At 42.9% G+C, this 18,139-nt stretch overlaps 1 protein-coding gene across 3 annotated transcripts in view; it reads left to right on the forward strand.

The window, feature by feature from the left end:
* Positions 1-1,881: 1,881 nt before the first annotated feature.
* The window catches only part of myo1b (myosin IB), a 294,758-nt gene continuing 278,500 nt past the window's right edge, over positions 1,882-18,139 (forward strand). For 2 of the 3 annotated variants that reach the window (XM_078228617.1, XM_078228615.1), the window contains exons 1-2: positions 1,991-2,144; positions 17,580-17,720. In XM_078228617.1, the coding sequence (XP_078084743.1) occupies positions 17,586-17,720 (135 nt within the window). In that variant the 5' untranslated portion in view covers positions 1,991-2,144; positions 17,580-17,585. Of the gene's footprint in view, positions 2,145-17,579; positions 17,721-18,139 lie in introns of all 3 variants that reach the window. The other variant, XM_078228616.1, reaches the window with a different exon arrangement.

The following is an 18,139-nucleotide window of genomic DNA, read 5'->3' on the forward strand; positions in this document are numbered from 1 at the left end:
GCTTGGATAGAGTGGATAGGAATGACCTATTTCTGTTAATGGAGAGGTCAATAACTGGGGTGCATAGATTTAAATTGATGGAAGAATTAGAGGGGAGTTGAGGAATATTTTCTCCACCCAGAGGGTGGTGTGGATCTGGTACTCACTGCCTGAAAGGATGGGTGAGGCAGAAATCTTCATCATATTTTTAAAAATGCTTGGATATGAAATGGAGGTATAATTTACAGGGCTAGAACCAAGTGCTGGAAGATGGAATTAGCCTAGATAGCAGGCATAAAATTGATGGGCCAAATGGCCTCCTTTTGTGCCATAAATCTTTGTCTATTTCTAAAGGCATTCAAACTTTATTGTATATGAGTTCAGAATGGGCAACACATTAATTAAAAAATCAAGTGTACTAGTTTTAAAAATCATCGCATTCTGCAAAAGCGAATCAGATCTCAGCATGTTATTTATAAAATAATTCCTTCAAGTATAATGACTCAGTGGATTTGCACAGTCAGTAGCCGAATGATACAGCCCAGACTCCATCCATGGTGAAATGAGGCAACTTAATTGGAAACCACTGGAGTTTTGAGTTGCCTCAGTTCATGGAGTGGTTTTGCAGCTCCCTAATGTTTATTTGGCCCAGTGAACCACTAGGTCTCTTTCTCTCTGGCTTACTCTAACTGACCTCAATCAGATTGGTGACACTATTACTACAACTGACAGCAGACACATGGGAACACCACCACCTGGAAGTTCCCCTCCAAGCCACCCATCACATGGACTGCAGTGGTTCCAGAAGGCAGCTCACTGCCACCTACTGATAGGCAATTAGGGATGGCACTCACTGTGGCAGATTCAGAAACGAAGTAACTAGCGGAAAGCACTCGATGCTTCAGAATTCTATCCAGAATAAAGAGGCAAAAGGAGAAAGCTGACCTGAAAAATTGCTATTCAAAGTAAAAGTGAGTGTATGTAAATTATAGAAAAAAGAGACTTGCATTTATACAGCGCTATTCACAATCTCAGGGTGTCCCAAATGCTTTATAACTAATTACGTACTTTGAGGTATAGCCATTGTTGCAATATGGGAAACAATGCCGGTAAATTTGTGCACAGCAAGCTCCCACAAATAGCAATGTTGATAATGAACAATTTAATCAGTGATGTTAGTTGAGGGATGGATATTATCCAGGACGCTGGGGAAAAATAACTCCACTGCTTGTCTTCAATATTTCACTGTGGGATCAGCACCTCTGACAGTGCAGCACTTCCTGTGTGTCCAGGCAGCCTGTGGAGAGGAATTCATAGCATTTTGGGAATAGGAGGAGGCAACCAACTTAGGCACGGCTGACAAGAGCTCAGGCAATCCATCCACAATTAACCGCTAAGATAAAGGCAAAATACTGTGGATGCTGGAATCTGAAACAAAAACGGAAAATGCTGGAGAAACTCAGCAAGTCTGACAGCATCTATGGAGAGAGTCCGAAAGATGTGCTGGTTAGGTGCATTGACCATGTTAAATTCTCTGTGTACCTGAACAGGTGCTGGAGTGTGGCGACGAGGGGGGGGGGGGGTTCACAATAACTTCATAGTAGTGTTAATGTAAGCCTACTTGTGACACTAATAAATTAACTTAAACTTAGTAAAGTCAACGTTTCGAGTCTGAATGAACCTTTGTCCAATTAACCGCCTTTTAGGAAAGGGAGGGGTAAATCCCAGCCTTGACATTTCTTCTTTTGTCCTTGCTTTGGAAGTTGCAAAACCATAAACTCCGCTAGAGATCCAAAAAATGGGATTTCTTCCATTGAAGTTGTCAGTCCTCTCTCTCTCTCTGTCGCCCCCAAACAGACTGTGTGGCCGCCCTCACCTGGAGCAATGCTGTTGCTGCTGGGAGGAGGCGGGGAAAGTAGAAGGTGATTAGCATGGATGGAGTCTGAGAGCGGCACACCCCGCCTGAGGCTGGGACTGACACATGGAGGCAGGCTTCACTGGCTTTAGGGTTAGACAGGGAGGGAGGAGAGTAGGAGCGAGAGGCAGGCGGCTGTGACACCAGAGCCCGCTCCCTAGCCATTGTCCTCTCATTGTGGCAGCGTCGTCTCTACAAAGGGGGGAAGAAAGAGTGCTCGGATTTATTTTATAACAGCCTCACAGAGAAGGTAACGTGCTTTTCTCTTTCTCTCCATTCCAAACTTTTATATGTAGCGGGTTTTTTGAGAATCTCTTTAGAGATAGAATGGCGAGACCACATGTTTAAAATGAACAACTCAACGGGGGAAAGTCCCTAATTTCAACCCAACTTTAATGTCTGCACTGGAATAACTGAGCTAGTTAGTGAGCATCCACTTAATTAGATGCTGTAATCCATTTATTAAATAAAAAGGTCCCGAGGACGAGACAAAGGGAAATAGCAATGTGATTTACCTCCTGTGTGTGTAGTTTGCGGGTTATCTCCACTCTCTCTCTATGTAATTGTGTGGCTGAAGAGTTTGTTGGTGTTACAGGAGATTGGAAAGATTTTTCTAATTGCTTTTTCATGTAGTGTTGAGGCGAGCGAATGGACAGTGAGATGTCAGGGTCGCTACCAGAGACTACCCTGTGTTAAAAAAAATCTCTCAAAGGACAATCAGTGTTAGAGCCGCTGTTAATATTGTTCATGGACTGGAGGGTGAAATCTGCAATAGTTCCTCAGTGAGACAGCTAAAACTGTGTGTCTCCGCCGCTACAATAATGTAATTCAGATGTGATTGAAACCAGATGATTTCTCTCTCTCTCTCTGGTTCCTCTCTATCCCCCCCCCCCCCCCCTCCTCCTCCTCCTCCTCCAATCTTGCTGATGTTTTCTGGTGTTGGGTATTCGGATGAGCAGAAACTGCCGTGTTTTGTTTGTGTTGCTCACCCTGTCTAACCTTTCACTTATTATCTTTCACCATCCTGTTCTGGGGTTTGTGGCAGCTCTTTCTCTCTCCAGTTATCCATTTCTGCTGGCTTCCGCGCTGCTTTGGTGTGCCACCCTGTCCCAGTGGGGTGAATGGTCCTCTGGCATTGCGAGCTGTGTGACAATCTGATGGGGCGACAGGGGCAGTCATCTCACTTTATTCCCCAGCTCTTTACCCTGAGCAGACAGCGTTTCTTAAAATAAACTTTCACTGTAACCCTCCCAAGACTCACCCAGCGTGCGATCAGCCTTGAAGTTTCACTCTGATCGATTTCTCGCTAGCCCACACTAACCAGCTTAAAGAGTAATGCATTGAAAAGGAAATAACCCCCCGAGAAACAAGACGCGTTCTCGGTCCGGGTGACACGGAAGTACAGTGCATGTTTAAAAGTCCAAAGCAGCAGGTAAAGATCAGCGAGAAACGCCTGGTTGACTCCTGCACACTGTGTACTGTGAGCTGTTACTGTTAGGCCAGGCCAAATGATGGACAATGCTGAACACGCAACACACTTCTCTTGGCTTTCTGAGAAGTTGTGTGTTTCATGACACAGTGTGGGGTCCCTGTAAATTGCCACTCCCTGTGTATGTGGCGAATCAGCAAAATAGTTTGCCAAACTCATTTAAAGAGATAGTTGTTACAATGTAGCTAAGTGACTAAGGATAGAACTGAGCCAATCTTTACACACTTTTATAGTACAAGCAATTAGAGTTATACATTGCAGCACCACCTAACCCAGCCACAGATTCAGTTTTTGTGCCTATTTTCAGGGGCACAAATAACTCCGCAGTTAATACTCACAACCTGTACACAATTAAAAATATGTATATTTAATATGCACTTAACACTTTTGCTAATGATCACTGTGTTAGGGGAGGTGATGGCCTAGTGGTATTATTGCTAGACTGTTAATCCAGAAACTCAGCTAATATTCTGGGAACCCGGTTTCGAATCCCGACATGGTAGCTAGTGGAATTTGAATTCAATAAAAAATATCTGGAATTAAGAATCTACTGATGACCATTGTTGATTGTCAGAAAAAAACCCATTTGATTCACCAATGTCCTTTGGGAAGGAAATCTGCCGTTCTTAACTGGTCTGGCCTATATGTGACTCCAGAGCAATGTTACAGTTAGGCCAGGCTAGGTGATGGACAACTGTCCTTGGGCAACAAGGGATGGGTAATAAATAATGGCCAGTCATGTCCCATGAATGAATTTTTAAAAATGGTTTAAAAAACATCATAACTGAAGTGGTATTATTTGCCGATGATTCCATCTTGATAAAAATTTGATTTATTGTTGTCACATATATTAGTATACAGTGAAAAGTATATAAAAATGACATGAGGACAAGATGAGTACTTGAAATACCATATCATAAAATGCTATGGACCAAGTGTTGGAAAATGGGAGTGGAAATGATGCTTGATGGACAGCGCAGTCATGATGGGCCAAATGGCCTCTTTCTGTGCTGTAAAACTCTATGACAAGGGCCTCCACCAATGTCACTGAAATCATATTATTGTTCGTTGGAACAAACTGGCTGTTTGCTACATTCAGTGACTACATTTCAAATATATTTAATTGGCTACAAAGTGTTAGGAGACACACTGTTGTAACAAAATGCACTGATTTTATCTCCGCTTTACCTTTATTGAGCAATCAAATAGTTTTTGCGTATATATTGTGATGCACAGGTATAGTGTGTGGCTAATCTTTTGCCTCGCTAACTGATTCCTTTATAAGGTGCCCTTTGAATCTCCATGCACCATTCCCAGTTGCTAATGGGGTAAAGAAGTACCTTGCTTGCCTGGCCTCTAACATTGTCACTTTGAAGCTGGTCAGTCAGTCTAACGTTTCACTCCTGCCTTGTTGGGAAAAGCTCTTGGATTCTGCCCTACTTGCACGAGAGTGACTGAAATTCAAAATTCAGCCTGTACAGGATGATGTGACCCTGCATTCTACCCCTCTATGGCACAGAACTGTGGTACATTAGTTACCTGTGTCCATGTGTCATCACAGTAAGAAGTCTCACAACACCAGGTTAAAGTCCAACAGGTTTATTTGGTAGCAAAAGCCACTAGCTTTTGGAGCGCAGCTCCTTCGTCAGGTGAGTGGGAGTTCTGTTCACAAACAGGGCATATAAAGACATAAACTCAATTTACAAAATAATGGTTGGAATGCGAGTCTTTACAGATAATCAAGTCTTAAAGGTACAGACAATGTGAGTGGAGAGAGCGTTAAGCACAGGTTAAAGAGATGTGTATTGTCTCCAGACAGGACAGTTAGTGAGATTTTGCAAGCCCAGGCAAGTCGTGGGGGTTACAGATAGTGTGACATGAACCCAAGATCCCGGTTGAGGCCCTCCTCATGTGTGCAGAACTTGGCTATCAGTCAGCGACTCTGCGTTGTCATGTGTCGTGAAGGCCGCCTTGGAGAACGCTTACCCGAAGATCAGAGGCCGAATGCCCGTGACCGCTGAAGTGTTCCTCAACAGGAAGAGAACACTCCTGCCTGGTGATTGTCGAGCGGTGTTCATTCATCCGTTGTCGTAGCGTCTGCATGGTCTCCCCAACGTACCATGCCTCGGGACATCCTTTCCTGCAGCATATCAGGTAGAAAACGTTGGCCGAGTCACAAGAGTATGTACCATGTACTTGGTGGATGGTGTTCTCACGTGAGATGATGGCATCCGTGTCGATGATCCAGCACGTCTTGCAGAGGTTGCTGTGGCAGGGTTGTGTGGTGTCATGGTCACTGTTCTCCTGAAGGCTGGGTAGTTTGCTGCGGACAATGGTCTGTTTGAGGTTGTGCGGTTGTTTGAAGGCAAGAAGTGAGGGTGTGGGGATGGCCTTGGTGTGATGTTCGTCATCATCAATGACATGTTGAAGGCTCCGGAGAAGATGTCGTAGCTTCTCCGCTCCGGGGAAGTACTGGTCAATGTAGGGTACTCTGTCCGCCATGTCCCGTGTTTGTCTTCTGAGGAGGTCGGTGCGGTTTTTCGCTGTGGTGCATTGGAACTGTCGATCGATGAGTCGAGTGCCATATCCTGTTCTTATGATGGCATCTTTCAGTGTCTGGAAGTGTCTGTTGCGATCCTCCTCATCCGAGCAGATCCTGTGTATACGGAGGGCTTGTCCGTAGGGGGTGGCTTCTTTAACGTGTTTAGGGTGGAAGCTGGAGAAGTGGAGCATCGTGAGGTTATCCGTGGGCTTACGGTACAGTGAAGTGCTGAGGTGACCATCCTTGATGGAGATGCATGTGTCCAAGAATGCAACCGATTCCGGAGAGTAGTCCATGGTGAGTCTGATGGTGGGATGGAACTTGTTGATGTCATCATATAGTTGTTTCAGTGATTGTTCACCATGGGTCCAAAGGAAGAAAATGTCATCGATGTATCTAGTGCATAGCATCGGTTGAAGGTCCTGTGCGGTGAAGAAGCCTTGTTCGAACCTGTGCATGAAGATGTTGGCATATTGAGGTGCAAATTTGGTCCCCATGGCTGTTCCATGGATGAAGAACTGGTTGTTGAAGGTGAAGACATTGTGATCCAGGATGAAGCGGATGAGTTGTAAAATTGCATCTGGAAACTGGCAGTTGTCGGCATTGAGTACTGAGGCAGTTGCAGCAATGGCATCATCGTGGGGGATGCTGGTGTAGAGTGCCAAGACTTCCATTGTGACATGTGTCATGACAGAGACACTTCTACTTTAACAGGATCGCCTTTCAGTCTTTGATGTTTCAAATATTAAGTACATCGAATTTATTCTCTCCATCAACATTTTCTATTTTAATGGATACATTTCTCTCTCTATCCAAAAGTTATTTCCAGGCAACAATTAATGATTCGGGCAACTTATTCTCAGACATCGGCCGCAAGTTTACTGTTCGATGTTAGTAGGTGTGCAACGGTAATCTGGGTGACTCACCAATGTGCTGTTTCTTTCTTGGCTCTAGAGAAACAGCTGGTATGCATTTGTCACTGCTCCCTAAAGTCACTTCTGCGATTCAGAGATCAATATGTGAGAAAGTAGAATATAAACCCATGTCCTACCATGTTGTGACACAGTACGTTGTGAGATGCATTAGTGTTTGAGCCCTGGAATACATTTAATCATCATCCGCGTTGCTGTTCTTTAACTTAACATGGAAGCTTGTTTGATCTAACACGTCTTTGAAAGTCATTGTTAAGGAAATGCCTAACTTTTATTTGCCATTTTAAAAGCCAATCTTGTTTTTCCATGTTTATTTCTTATCAACATGTGTTATAAGTATTTTATCAACATTGATCAGTGCCTAAGGCTTTCAAGAACAAAGAACAAAGAACAATACAGCACAGGAACAGGCCCTTCGGCCCTCCAAGCCCGCGCCGCTCCCCGGTCCAGGATTGAATCCTGAATCCAGGATCCCCGCCCAATTTTCCAGCCTATCTACATACCAATATCCTATCCACCGAGCTGTCCCTCACAGCTACGATGCTTTGTTCATTACAACCTATTAACTTACCCCCACCCCCCCATTCCAGACCATGTGATCTCCAGGGAGAGGCGAAAACCCAGAGTGAAAAACCCCAGGGCCAATATGGGGAAAAAAAAATCTGGGAAATTCCTCTCCGACCCCCTGAGGCGATCGAAACGAGTCCAGGAGATCACAATGGCCCCGATCGGAAAATGCTTCCCAACCCTAGTCATTTCCACTTCCACGAACACCATATGAATTCCCTGCCCCCGAGACAGGTTCCCAACTATCCGCAGTCTCACTCTGTACTGGCACCAGCAAGATGATCGTAGAATGAAGCCTTGAAACGAGACACCAGGAACAATTAGCCCGCGCCGCTCCCTGGTCCAAACTAGACCACTCTTTTGTATCCCTCCATTCCCACTCCGTTCATATAGCTGTCTAGATAAGTCTTAAACGTTCCCAGTGTGTCCACCTCCACCACCTTGCCCGGCAACACATTCCAGGCCCCCACGACCCTCTGTGTGAAATATGTCCTTCTGATATCTGTGTTAAACCTCCCCCCCTTCACCTTGAACCTATGACCCCTCGTGAACGTCACCACCGACCCGGGGAAAAGCTTCCCACCGTTCACCCTATCTATGCCTTTCATAATTTTATACACCTCTATTAAGTCTCCCCTCATCCTCCGTCTTTCCAAGGAGAACAATCCCAGTTTCCCCAATCTCTCCTCATAACCAAGCCCCTCCATACCAGGCAACATCCTGGTAAACCTCCTCTGTACTCTCTCCAAAGCCTCCACGTCCTTCTGGTAGTGTGGCGACCAGAACTGGACGCAGTATTCCAAATGCGGCCGAACCAACGTTCTATACATCTGCAACATCAGACCCCAACTTTTATACTCTATGCCCCGTCCTATAAAGGCAAGCATGCCATATGCCTTCTTCACCACCTTCTCCACCTGTGACGTCACCTTCAAAGATCTGTGGACTTGCACACCCAGGTCCCTCTGCGTCTCTACACCCTTTATGGTTCTTCCATTTATCGTGTAGCTCCTCCCTACATTATTCCCACCAAAATGCATCACTTCGCATTTATCAGGATTGAACTCCATCTGCCATTTCCTTGCCCAAATTTCCAGCCTATCTATATCCTTCTGTAGCCTCTGACAATGTTCCTCACTATCTGCAAGTCCTGCCAGTTTTGTGTCGTCCGCAAACTTACTGATCACCCCAGTTACTCCTTCTTCCAGATCATTTATATAAATCACAAACAGCAGAGGTCCCAATACAGAGCCCTGCGGAACACCACTAGTCACAGGCCTCCAGCCGGAAAAAGACCCTTCCACTACCACCCTCTGTCTTCTATGACCAAGCCAGTTCTCCACCCATCTAGCCACCTCCCCCTTTATCCCATGGGATCCAACCTTTTTCACTAGCCTACCATGAGGGACTTTGTCAAATGCTTTACTAAAATCCATATAGACAACATCCACGGCCCTTCCTTCGTCAACCATTTTGGTCACTTCTTCAAAAAACACCACCAGGTTCGTGAGGCATGACCTCCCCCTCACAAAACCATGTTGACTATCGTTAATGAGTTTATTCCTTTCTAAATGCGCATACATCCTATCTCTAAGAATCTTCTCCAACAACTTCCCCACCACGGACGTCAAGCTCACCGGCCTATAATTACCCGGGTTATCCTTCCTACCCTTCTTAAATAACGGGACCACATTGGCTATCCTCCAATCCTCTGGGACCTCACCTGTGTCCAGTGTTTCCTGTGTAGTCGAACTATGTCAGTGTAGAAGCACCACATTAATGGGAATTCCACTGAGAAAACTGTATAGTCATTGCTGATCTGGGATGGTCAGCTGATATATAAATGGCAGTCTCACTAAGTGGCCGCTGTAGGTTTTTAAAAGAATTAGCATCTATCCTACTGGGGTAGTGGATTGGAAAGCAGAGTCTCTTTGTGGTCAACTTAGCTCCAAGGCACAACCTGGCAATGGGAGATTAATGGGAACTGAGTTGATCAAAAGCTAAGGTAGGGCACTAGTCAGCCAGTGAGTCTGACTCATTGATGGTGCCGTGAGGGGTAGACCTATTGCTGTTTGGATTCTTCCCTGCTTAACTCCACACAAACATTACAGTCAACAAGCTGCCTCATGTTGGCTGGTTAACCTCCAGAAGCAGTTAATTGTGTCCTTTGATGGACCAAGCACACATTACATGACCAGGAAATTAAAACACTCATTAGATTTTCAGTAGTTTTATTTGGAGACAGTTGAGGATGCGGATTTCTTCACGGTGAGAACAAAATAAAATTATAAATTACATAGCCCACCTAATCGGTCTTTGGAACGCTAGTAATCTGGGTTTCTAAGTGAAACTTAAATATACGTTCACACGCCATGCAGAGGGAGTTGTAGTACAGCAAAATTTAAGTCACGTGACCCTGGAGAAACAAAAAAAATCAATTTTTAACCATAATGAAATAATTGGGCAACGAGTGTAATAGAGATCAGGTAGTCTTACTGTACCTTGTATCGATAAACACTTCTTTATTGGAAATGCTTTTTAATGGGGTGCGCCTGATGGGTGGAAGCAGTTTAGTAACAAAATGGATTCACTGTTCCATCGTACCAGTAGTTGAATAGTGCTTAACTTAAATTAGTTTTTGCAGTGTTAAGGTTAAGCTCTATGTAGTTTAAACAATCTACTGGTACATATAAAAAGTTACCAAGCCAATGGACACATTTTTTGACACAGGTCCAGTTATAAATACTGCTCAGTTTTCCATGTAATCAGTGGCTTATAACAAGCTCCGACTGTATTTAAAGATAACATAAAGGCTCTGCAGATTGCTGCACAATAATTAGTGGAACAAAATGACTTTCAGTATAGGAGAAAACCTGTGCAGGTAATCATTTCAAATTGCAATGTCTCGAGAGAAAACCCTTTAGTTCCAAATTGTGTTAGTTCGCTTCCTCTACAAATGCAGATTTAAGCATCTGGTTAAGGGCATGATTAAAGATCAGATGAGTATAAGTTGAAATGTTCAGTTGTTGTATGGGCACAAATGCTCCAGTGATGCTTGGTTCAGGGGGTGCAGAATGTTGTTTTTGGAGGGTAGCCAGCTCGTGCTGAATAGTGGAACTGTATGACTGTTTGCAGCTTTACTTGATTACTTTTGGGAATTATAGGGTTTAAGGTGAGAGGGGAGAGATACAGAAGTGTCCAGAGGGGCAATTTTTTCACACAGAAGGTGGTGTGTGTCTGGAACAAACTGCCAGAGGTAGTAGTAGGGGCGGGTACAATTTTGTCTTTTAAAAAGCATTTAGATAGTTACATGGATAAGATGGGTATAGAGGGAAATGGGCCAAATGCAGGCAATTGGGATTAGCTTAGGGGTTTTTAAAAAACAGGTGGCATGGACAAGTTGGGCCGAAGGGCCTGTTTCCATGCTGTAAACCTCTATGACTCTAATTGAGCAGTAGTTATGTAGGACCTTTACTGAGAACATTAAATGGGTGGGACTTGTCATTAAGATTTACATGATCTGGTTTGATCTTTTTCTAAGCTTTTGTTGTATCCACCTTAACCATCATGTAGTTATGAATTTTTAAAACTCCTCTGGTTTAGTTAACTTGCTTCTACTGAGCGAGATACTGAGCACTGCAATGTGTGAGCTCTTCAACATCTGAGCAATTGAATAGTACACCGAGGTTTCTTTCATTTGGTGCACTAATAATTTCAGTGCTGTCACCATGAGTGGCTAGGTAATCCGCCACCACAAACCTCATGATTGCTGGTTAGCTCTCTTTTAAACAGTTGACTTGAGTGATGTTGATGAGTGAAAGAAGGAGTTTGTTTTTTATCTGAGAAATGATGTGAATTTCAGGAAATGATAGCTAAAAGCAAATGTTATATAATATTGAAGAAGGGTTCTAACCAAAACAGAAAATGGTGGAATTAGTGTCCAACTCCATGAGCAGAAACCACAAGTTAACATTTTGGGTGTAGACCCTTTTATCAGAAGTGGAAACAGAGTAAATGGCCAGAATTTTCTGGCCATTTTCACCAGTGGGATCTTCTGGTGCATAGAACAGGAAATCCCGTTGACGGTAGCAGGATCAAAAAATCCCACCTCCGCTGCCATGAAACATGCCACAAAGGCACATTGAGAACCCCGGAATTTGTCAGAGGGGTGGTGGGTAAGGGAAGGGAGAAAGAAAATGGATTGAATGTCTAAACAGGCTTTTCTGAAAAAATGGAGAGAGGTAAAATCTGGAGGGAAAAGTGTGAGGATTAACTCTGTGGATCATTGAAAGGCATTAAAAGAACAAATGAGTGTGAAATAAACAAATAAGATGATGAAAACATGAGAGTGAGAGTTGGTGATATGAAAAAATCTGCAATGCGAGAAAACAAAAATGGTGACAAACACGGAGTAGATTTGTCAGCAGCGGGAGAGAGGAAAGGCAATGTCCTCAAGTGTCCCATCCCTACTGCCAAACTGCCAGACTATGTTTTATCAGAGAGTCCACACCCTCAATGCCAAACTGTTTCTGCATCATCCTTCCAGTAGTGATGGAACCTCATTACCTCCAGGAAGATGTAGTTACGATCTGAAGTGCTAAAGGCAGTATTCAGACCAGATAATTGTATGTTGCTGTAGGAGATAGTTGAGATTCGCAGCTTCACTTGTATTGACACTGGGTGGAATTTGGCAGGGAATTCTTTGGGAACTAAGCTATTAGTTTTCTGCTCAGCTTGCCTCTTCTGGTGTTTCCCATTGGAAGTGACATTGGCATGAAATGAATTTGTCCAAAAACTGAAAGATAAAATTGGAAGGGAACTGAAGTAGAAATTTTCAGGAAGGTTAAGACCACACTATTTTCATTCGTTCGTGGGGCATGGCCCTTGCTGGCTGGCTAGCATTTATTGCCCATTCTTAGATGCCTTTGAACTGAGTGGCCTACTAGGCCTTTTCAGGGGGAAGTTGAAAGTGGCTCTGGAGACCATTGTAGGACTGATCAGGTAAGGACGGCAGATTTCCTTCCCATTAGTGAACCAGATGGTTTTTCCTGACAATTGACATTGGTTTCATGGTCATTGGTAGATTCTTAATTCCAGATATTTTTTATTGAATTCAAATTCCACCATCTGCCATGGTGGAGTTTCTGGATTATTAGTCTAGCGATAATACCATTAGGCCATTGCCTCCCCTTGCAGACTGAAAGCAAGTATTTGGCAAATGGGTTGAGGTTATTCTCCAACTATTAATGTTAGAAGTGCACCAATAGGGTGGAAGTTGCTAACTAGAGCTCTTAGAAATAAGTGTGTAAGCAGCAAGGTCCATTATTGGTGGTTTCATTCTAACTGGGCACATCATTGCTGTGGAATGCTATGAATTTTGCATTGAAATGTCAGAGCTCAGCGCATTCCCCATTGTTGGGTGTGGAGTGTTTTTGCAACAATGCGCAAATATCAGTATTACTTCACATAGCATGAAATTAAGAGATGTCACCAACTAAGTTACATTTTTATTTAATATACTGAAATGTATGTGTCACCCTTTAATGTTTGCATAATTATATATTGTGGTTAGAAACTGAATGAATGGGCCTGTGACAAAATGACTTTGACTGAACTAGTGAGTACACAATTATGACAGTGTAGCTAGTATAGATTTTTCTTTCACTCTTTCAGTCCCTTGCTGCAGACTACTGTTATCCTAGAAGCCAAATGTATTTATGGCATTAATGTTTTACCTGCTAATTCACACATGTTGACAATTGCAGTTGAACAAATTGGAAGCATGTTTAGTACTTAACTATGTAACGTGGAGAATACGCCCAACTAGAAAATGTTATCACACTTGCAGTAGTCCTTTAATTTGCTCAGTCATTGAGCAATCTGCTATTCAAATAAATTGGCACAGCCTAGGAAAAGCTGGGTGGATTGCAAGAAGCAGATCAGCATTGCTCAGGTGTAGGCCAGGACTTGGAGTGAGGTAACTACTGTAGCATAAACAATCCTGTAATGCCAGTTTCTTAATACAGCATCTCACATGACTAAAGGGATAAAGTAATATTTATTTATTAGTCACAAGTAGGCTTACATTAACACTGCAATGAAATTATTGTGAAAATCCCCTAGTTACCACACTCCAGTGCCTGTTCGAGCACACTGAAGGAGAATTTAAAATGGTCAATGCACCTAACCAGCACATCTTTCAGATTGTGTGGGAAACTGGAGTACGTGGAGGAAACCCATAAAGACACGGGGAGAATGACATTACGCTATTGATACAGAGAGCTAAATCTCCTCTCCGAAGTAGTATCTCTGGCACTCGTTATGCACCATATAGAATAGATAAGGTGTTGGTGAATTTCTCCTTTATATTCAGTTCTTTATGTATATATTTTACTCCATTTACCACAGTACAAGTGCTTCTTGCCAATTCTGCTATGTTTCCTCTGAAAAAGGTGTACTGTTCTCAACAATTTACTTGAACAGAAAATGTGTTCTTGCTTGATCACCACAGTAAATTTGTAATTCCTGTTCTTCAAAGAAGGCATTACTGGAGTAGCGTTGCACAAATGCATTCCCCCCCCCGCCCCCCATTGTCAGGTCTCCATTGACCAGCTTTTTAACGGGTGGTTATATTCACCCTGGATCAAGCATCTGAATTTAACATTGAAAGAAACGGAATCCCATCCCATCATGAAAACATTATTGCCTCAGCACCAGAGAACGACTCAAAATCATTATTTCAGAATATTATATAGTTAAATGATACAAAACATTGTAAAATGAATATTTTAAGTATTTCCAGAGGTTGCTTCTTGAGTAGGAATATAGGACTCGGGAGTCGGAGTAGGTCATTTGGCACTTCAAACCTACTCTTCTGTTTGATAAATGGTTGATCTGGTTGTGGTCTCAGCTCCCCTTTCTGTCTGTCCCACATGTCAATAAAAAGCTATCTAACTCAGCCTTGAATAAATTCCATGACCCAGCCTCCACTAGGTTCTGCAGAAGAGAATTCCACAGACTAATGACCCTCCATGAGGAAACAAAAATCTCCTCCTCCCTGTCTCAAAAGGTAGGCCTCTTATTCTCAAACTATGTCCCCTAGTTTTGTCTCCTTCATAAGAGAGCACGCTCTCCGAGTCCCCGCAGGACCTTGTGCATCTCAAAAAGATCACCTCTCATTTTCCTAAACTCCTTTGGGCGGTAGCACAGTGGTTAGCACTGCTGCTTCACAGCTCCAGGGTCCCGGGTTCGATTCCCGGCTCGGGTCACTGTCTGTGTGGAGTTTGCACATTCTCCTCGTGTCTGCGTGGGTTTCCTCCGGGTGCTCCGGTTTCCTCCCACAGTCCAAAGATGTGCGGGTTAGGTTGATTGGCCAGGTTAAAAATTGTCCCTTAGAGTCCTGGGATGCGTAGGTTAGAGGGATTCGCGGGTAAAAATATGTGGGGGTAGGGCCTGGGTGGGATTGTGGTCGGTGCAGACTCGATGGGCCGAATGGCCTCCTTCTGCACTGTAGGGTTTCTATGTTTCTATGTTTCCATTGGGTATAGGCCCAACCGTTTCAACCTTTCTAAATAGGAGCCCATCATCTGAGGAATGAGTTGAGTGAACCCTCTCTGGGCTGTTTCTAAAACAGTCATTTTTTTTTCAAATAAGGAGACCAAGGCTGCACATAGTATTTAGGGGCCGGAATTCTCTGATGTCAGACACCTCGCCACCGCTGCCGGCAAGAACAGAGAGTTTGGCGCTCAGCCAAATCTCCATTCACAGCAGTGGGACTGGAGAATTCCAGCCCCAATGTGGTCTCACCAAGGCCCTGCACAGCGCAGTAAAATTTTCCTATTTTTATATTCCATTTCTCTTGCATCCATTTGCCTTCCTAACCACTTGCTGTACCTGCAGAATAACTTTGTGATTCATGTACCAGGACACCCAAATCGTGTACCACCAAGTTCTGTAATCATTCTCTATTTGAATAGTATACTGCTTTTCTATTCTTCCTTAAAAAGTGAAGAAGTTCACTTTTACATTTATTGCAGTATTCATTATAAATCTCCTGCTCGGTTGTCATGGGCAGGGTAAACTGTATGATGCCCTTTGTGTATCACTGTCCAACACACAATATTTAAAGAGGAGTTATAATTTTCCTTTCTGCCTCATTGTGTGATGGGTTGTGGTGTACTCTGGATTTCGCTGTTTTCACACAAGCACTGTACAATCTAAACGCCTATTGATCCATCTCGCGCTTGCTTGCTCGCTCTTACTCGCTCTCTCTCACACACCAGATTTGCCTTCAGGAACTGGAAAATTCCAGCACTGATGATGAAATTGAAACAGAGCTCATGCCTCGATTGTAAGGACATGCTTGTGCAAGAGGAACTTCTTGCTGGCATTTCTAATATTACATAACTATGAATATGTTTGGTGATTGTCTCTTTCAGACTTGTGTAATTTTTGAATGGTTGGAAATTTTCTCAGCCGCTCATCGTAACATTGTGGTGGAAGCCACAAAAATAGGCAAATAGCCCTTTTGACAAAGTGACAGCAGTGAAGTGAGAGAATTCCAACCAATGAGTGTTTTTATGTCATAAATGCCATTTTTAGCTGCATTGCCTAACTCAGTAAAGAATTGTAACACACAATTCGCTTAAAAAAAATTATTTCCGCAATATAAGTAGTTTGTTTTAGGATGATTCTGATTCTGATGTTGGGTTTTTAAAAAAGTGTTGCTACTTGGAAACTTTTCTATTGGCCCAGTGACTGAGTGTAATTACTTCATATTCAGTTCATGGGACGTGTTCAGCAGAGTTAACTTAACAGACAATAGAAGATAAAAGCAAATTACTGCGGATGCTGGAATCTGAAACCAAAAGACAAAATGCTGGAAAATCTCAGCAGATCTGGCAGCATTAGTAACCCGCACATTTCTCCTTACCAATGCTGCCAGACCTACTGAAATTTTCCAGATAATAGAAGATCTTGGAACCAGGTATAATTTTTTTGATATTTGTCGTCTTTTGTAATATACTGCGTTGCTATGGATGCAATGTTTATAGTTCCAGAGCTGTGTAACTCTTAATATATCAATGTTGCCTGTAATTATTGTAAAGGTTGGAACAAGATAATATCTTAACCATGTCTAATGTGACCTTTAAAACACGTGACAATGATGGTTGACAACATACCTCAATTTGATTGTTAGAACCCAAGAGGGTTATTATTTACTATTAATCCGAAGCTAGTTTTAATATAAACTCCTAATATTGGCACTGCTGTGGAATCTTTAGGATGTGACGAGAAATAAGTGATGTCACATCCATATATAGTATATTGTCAGGTTTATTCTCACACACAGTACAACGTCATTCATCCCATATTGTGCTTGTGACGATGCAAAATCTTTAAAGTTGTGCTGTGGTAAGGAAGGAATCATTATATCTCAAATTTATTGCTGCAAGTTGCAATCTAAAATCTCATTTGCATGCATTAATATAAGAAGTTATGGGTAGTTTTGTTTTATATTAGATAAGAAAATTTTCTGACATAGAATGACAGTAGTCATAGAATCCCTACAGTGCAGAGAGAGGCCATTTGGCCCATCGAGCCTGCACAGACAACAATTCCATCCAGGCCCTATCCCCGTAACCCCACGTATTTACCCTGCTAGTCTCCCTAACACTAAGGGGCAATTTAGCATGCCCAATTAACCTAACCCGCACATCTTTGCAGTATGGGAGGAAACCGGAACACCCAGAGGAAACCCACTCAGACACGGGGAGAACATACAAACTCCACACAGACAGTCACCTGAGGCCGGAATTGAGCCCGAGTCCCTGGTGCTGTGAGGCAGCAGTGCTGACCACTGTGTCACTCCTTGGGGCTCTCTGGGCTAGGAACGAATGTGATCATAAGAAATAGGAGTGAGGTTGGGCGATATGGACAGTTGAGCCTGCTCCACCATTCAATAATATGGATGATCTGCTGCCATAACTCTACTTCTGCGCCCACATTGCTTAATTTCTGTTTGTTTGGAATATTAATATCTGTAGTGGTGTCAGCCCTCCCAGTGAGAGAGGATTGCGCATTATTAGAAAACAGCTACTTTGTCTATTTTATAAGTGCAGATTTTCAAGTTCTAACTTTTCTATTTTATTTCAGGGAAAAATGATGAAATCGGAGGTAAAAACATCCCTCCTGGACAACATGATAGGAGTGGGGGACAGTGTGCTTTTAGAACCTCTCACCGAAGATTCATTCTTAGAAAATCTCAAAAACCGCTTTGACCACAGTGAAATCTATGTAAGTACCATTGGAGTATATTCAGTGTAAAACAAAATCTATTTCTTACGGGTTTCCAGATAATGTATGTTTGTTAAACTCTCTTAATGAAAGCCAAAGTTGTGAGTTGCACTTAGGAACATTTCCATTTCACAGAATATTTATATTTTATCCCTTTTGAGTTGTGGCTCAATATAACCTTGCTTAGATTTAGAAATGGCATTTGAGGTACAAGTTGTTTACATTTACAACTTATTGCTGTTAGCTGCCAGTCTTGGGTGTCCTTGATTGTTTGTTAGTTTTCCTGGATGCTAAAGATGGCACTTTGTTGCTGTGAACAATTCCAGCTAGCAGAAGAATGACACCAACGCTTCTTCCACTAAATGTGTAGTTACAAGTTAAGAGCCACCTGTGAGTGTCGCATCAAGAAGCTGGAGATG

The sequence above is a fragment of the Mustelus asterias genome, chromosome 14 (genome assembly GCF_964213995.1).
Source record: "Mustelus asterias chromosome 14, sMusAst1.hap1.1, whole genome shotgun sequence".
Classification (NCBI taxonomy): Eukaryota; Metazoa; Chordata; class Chondrichthyes; order Carcharhiniformes; family Triakidae; genus Mustelus; species Mustelus asterias.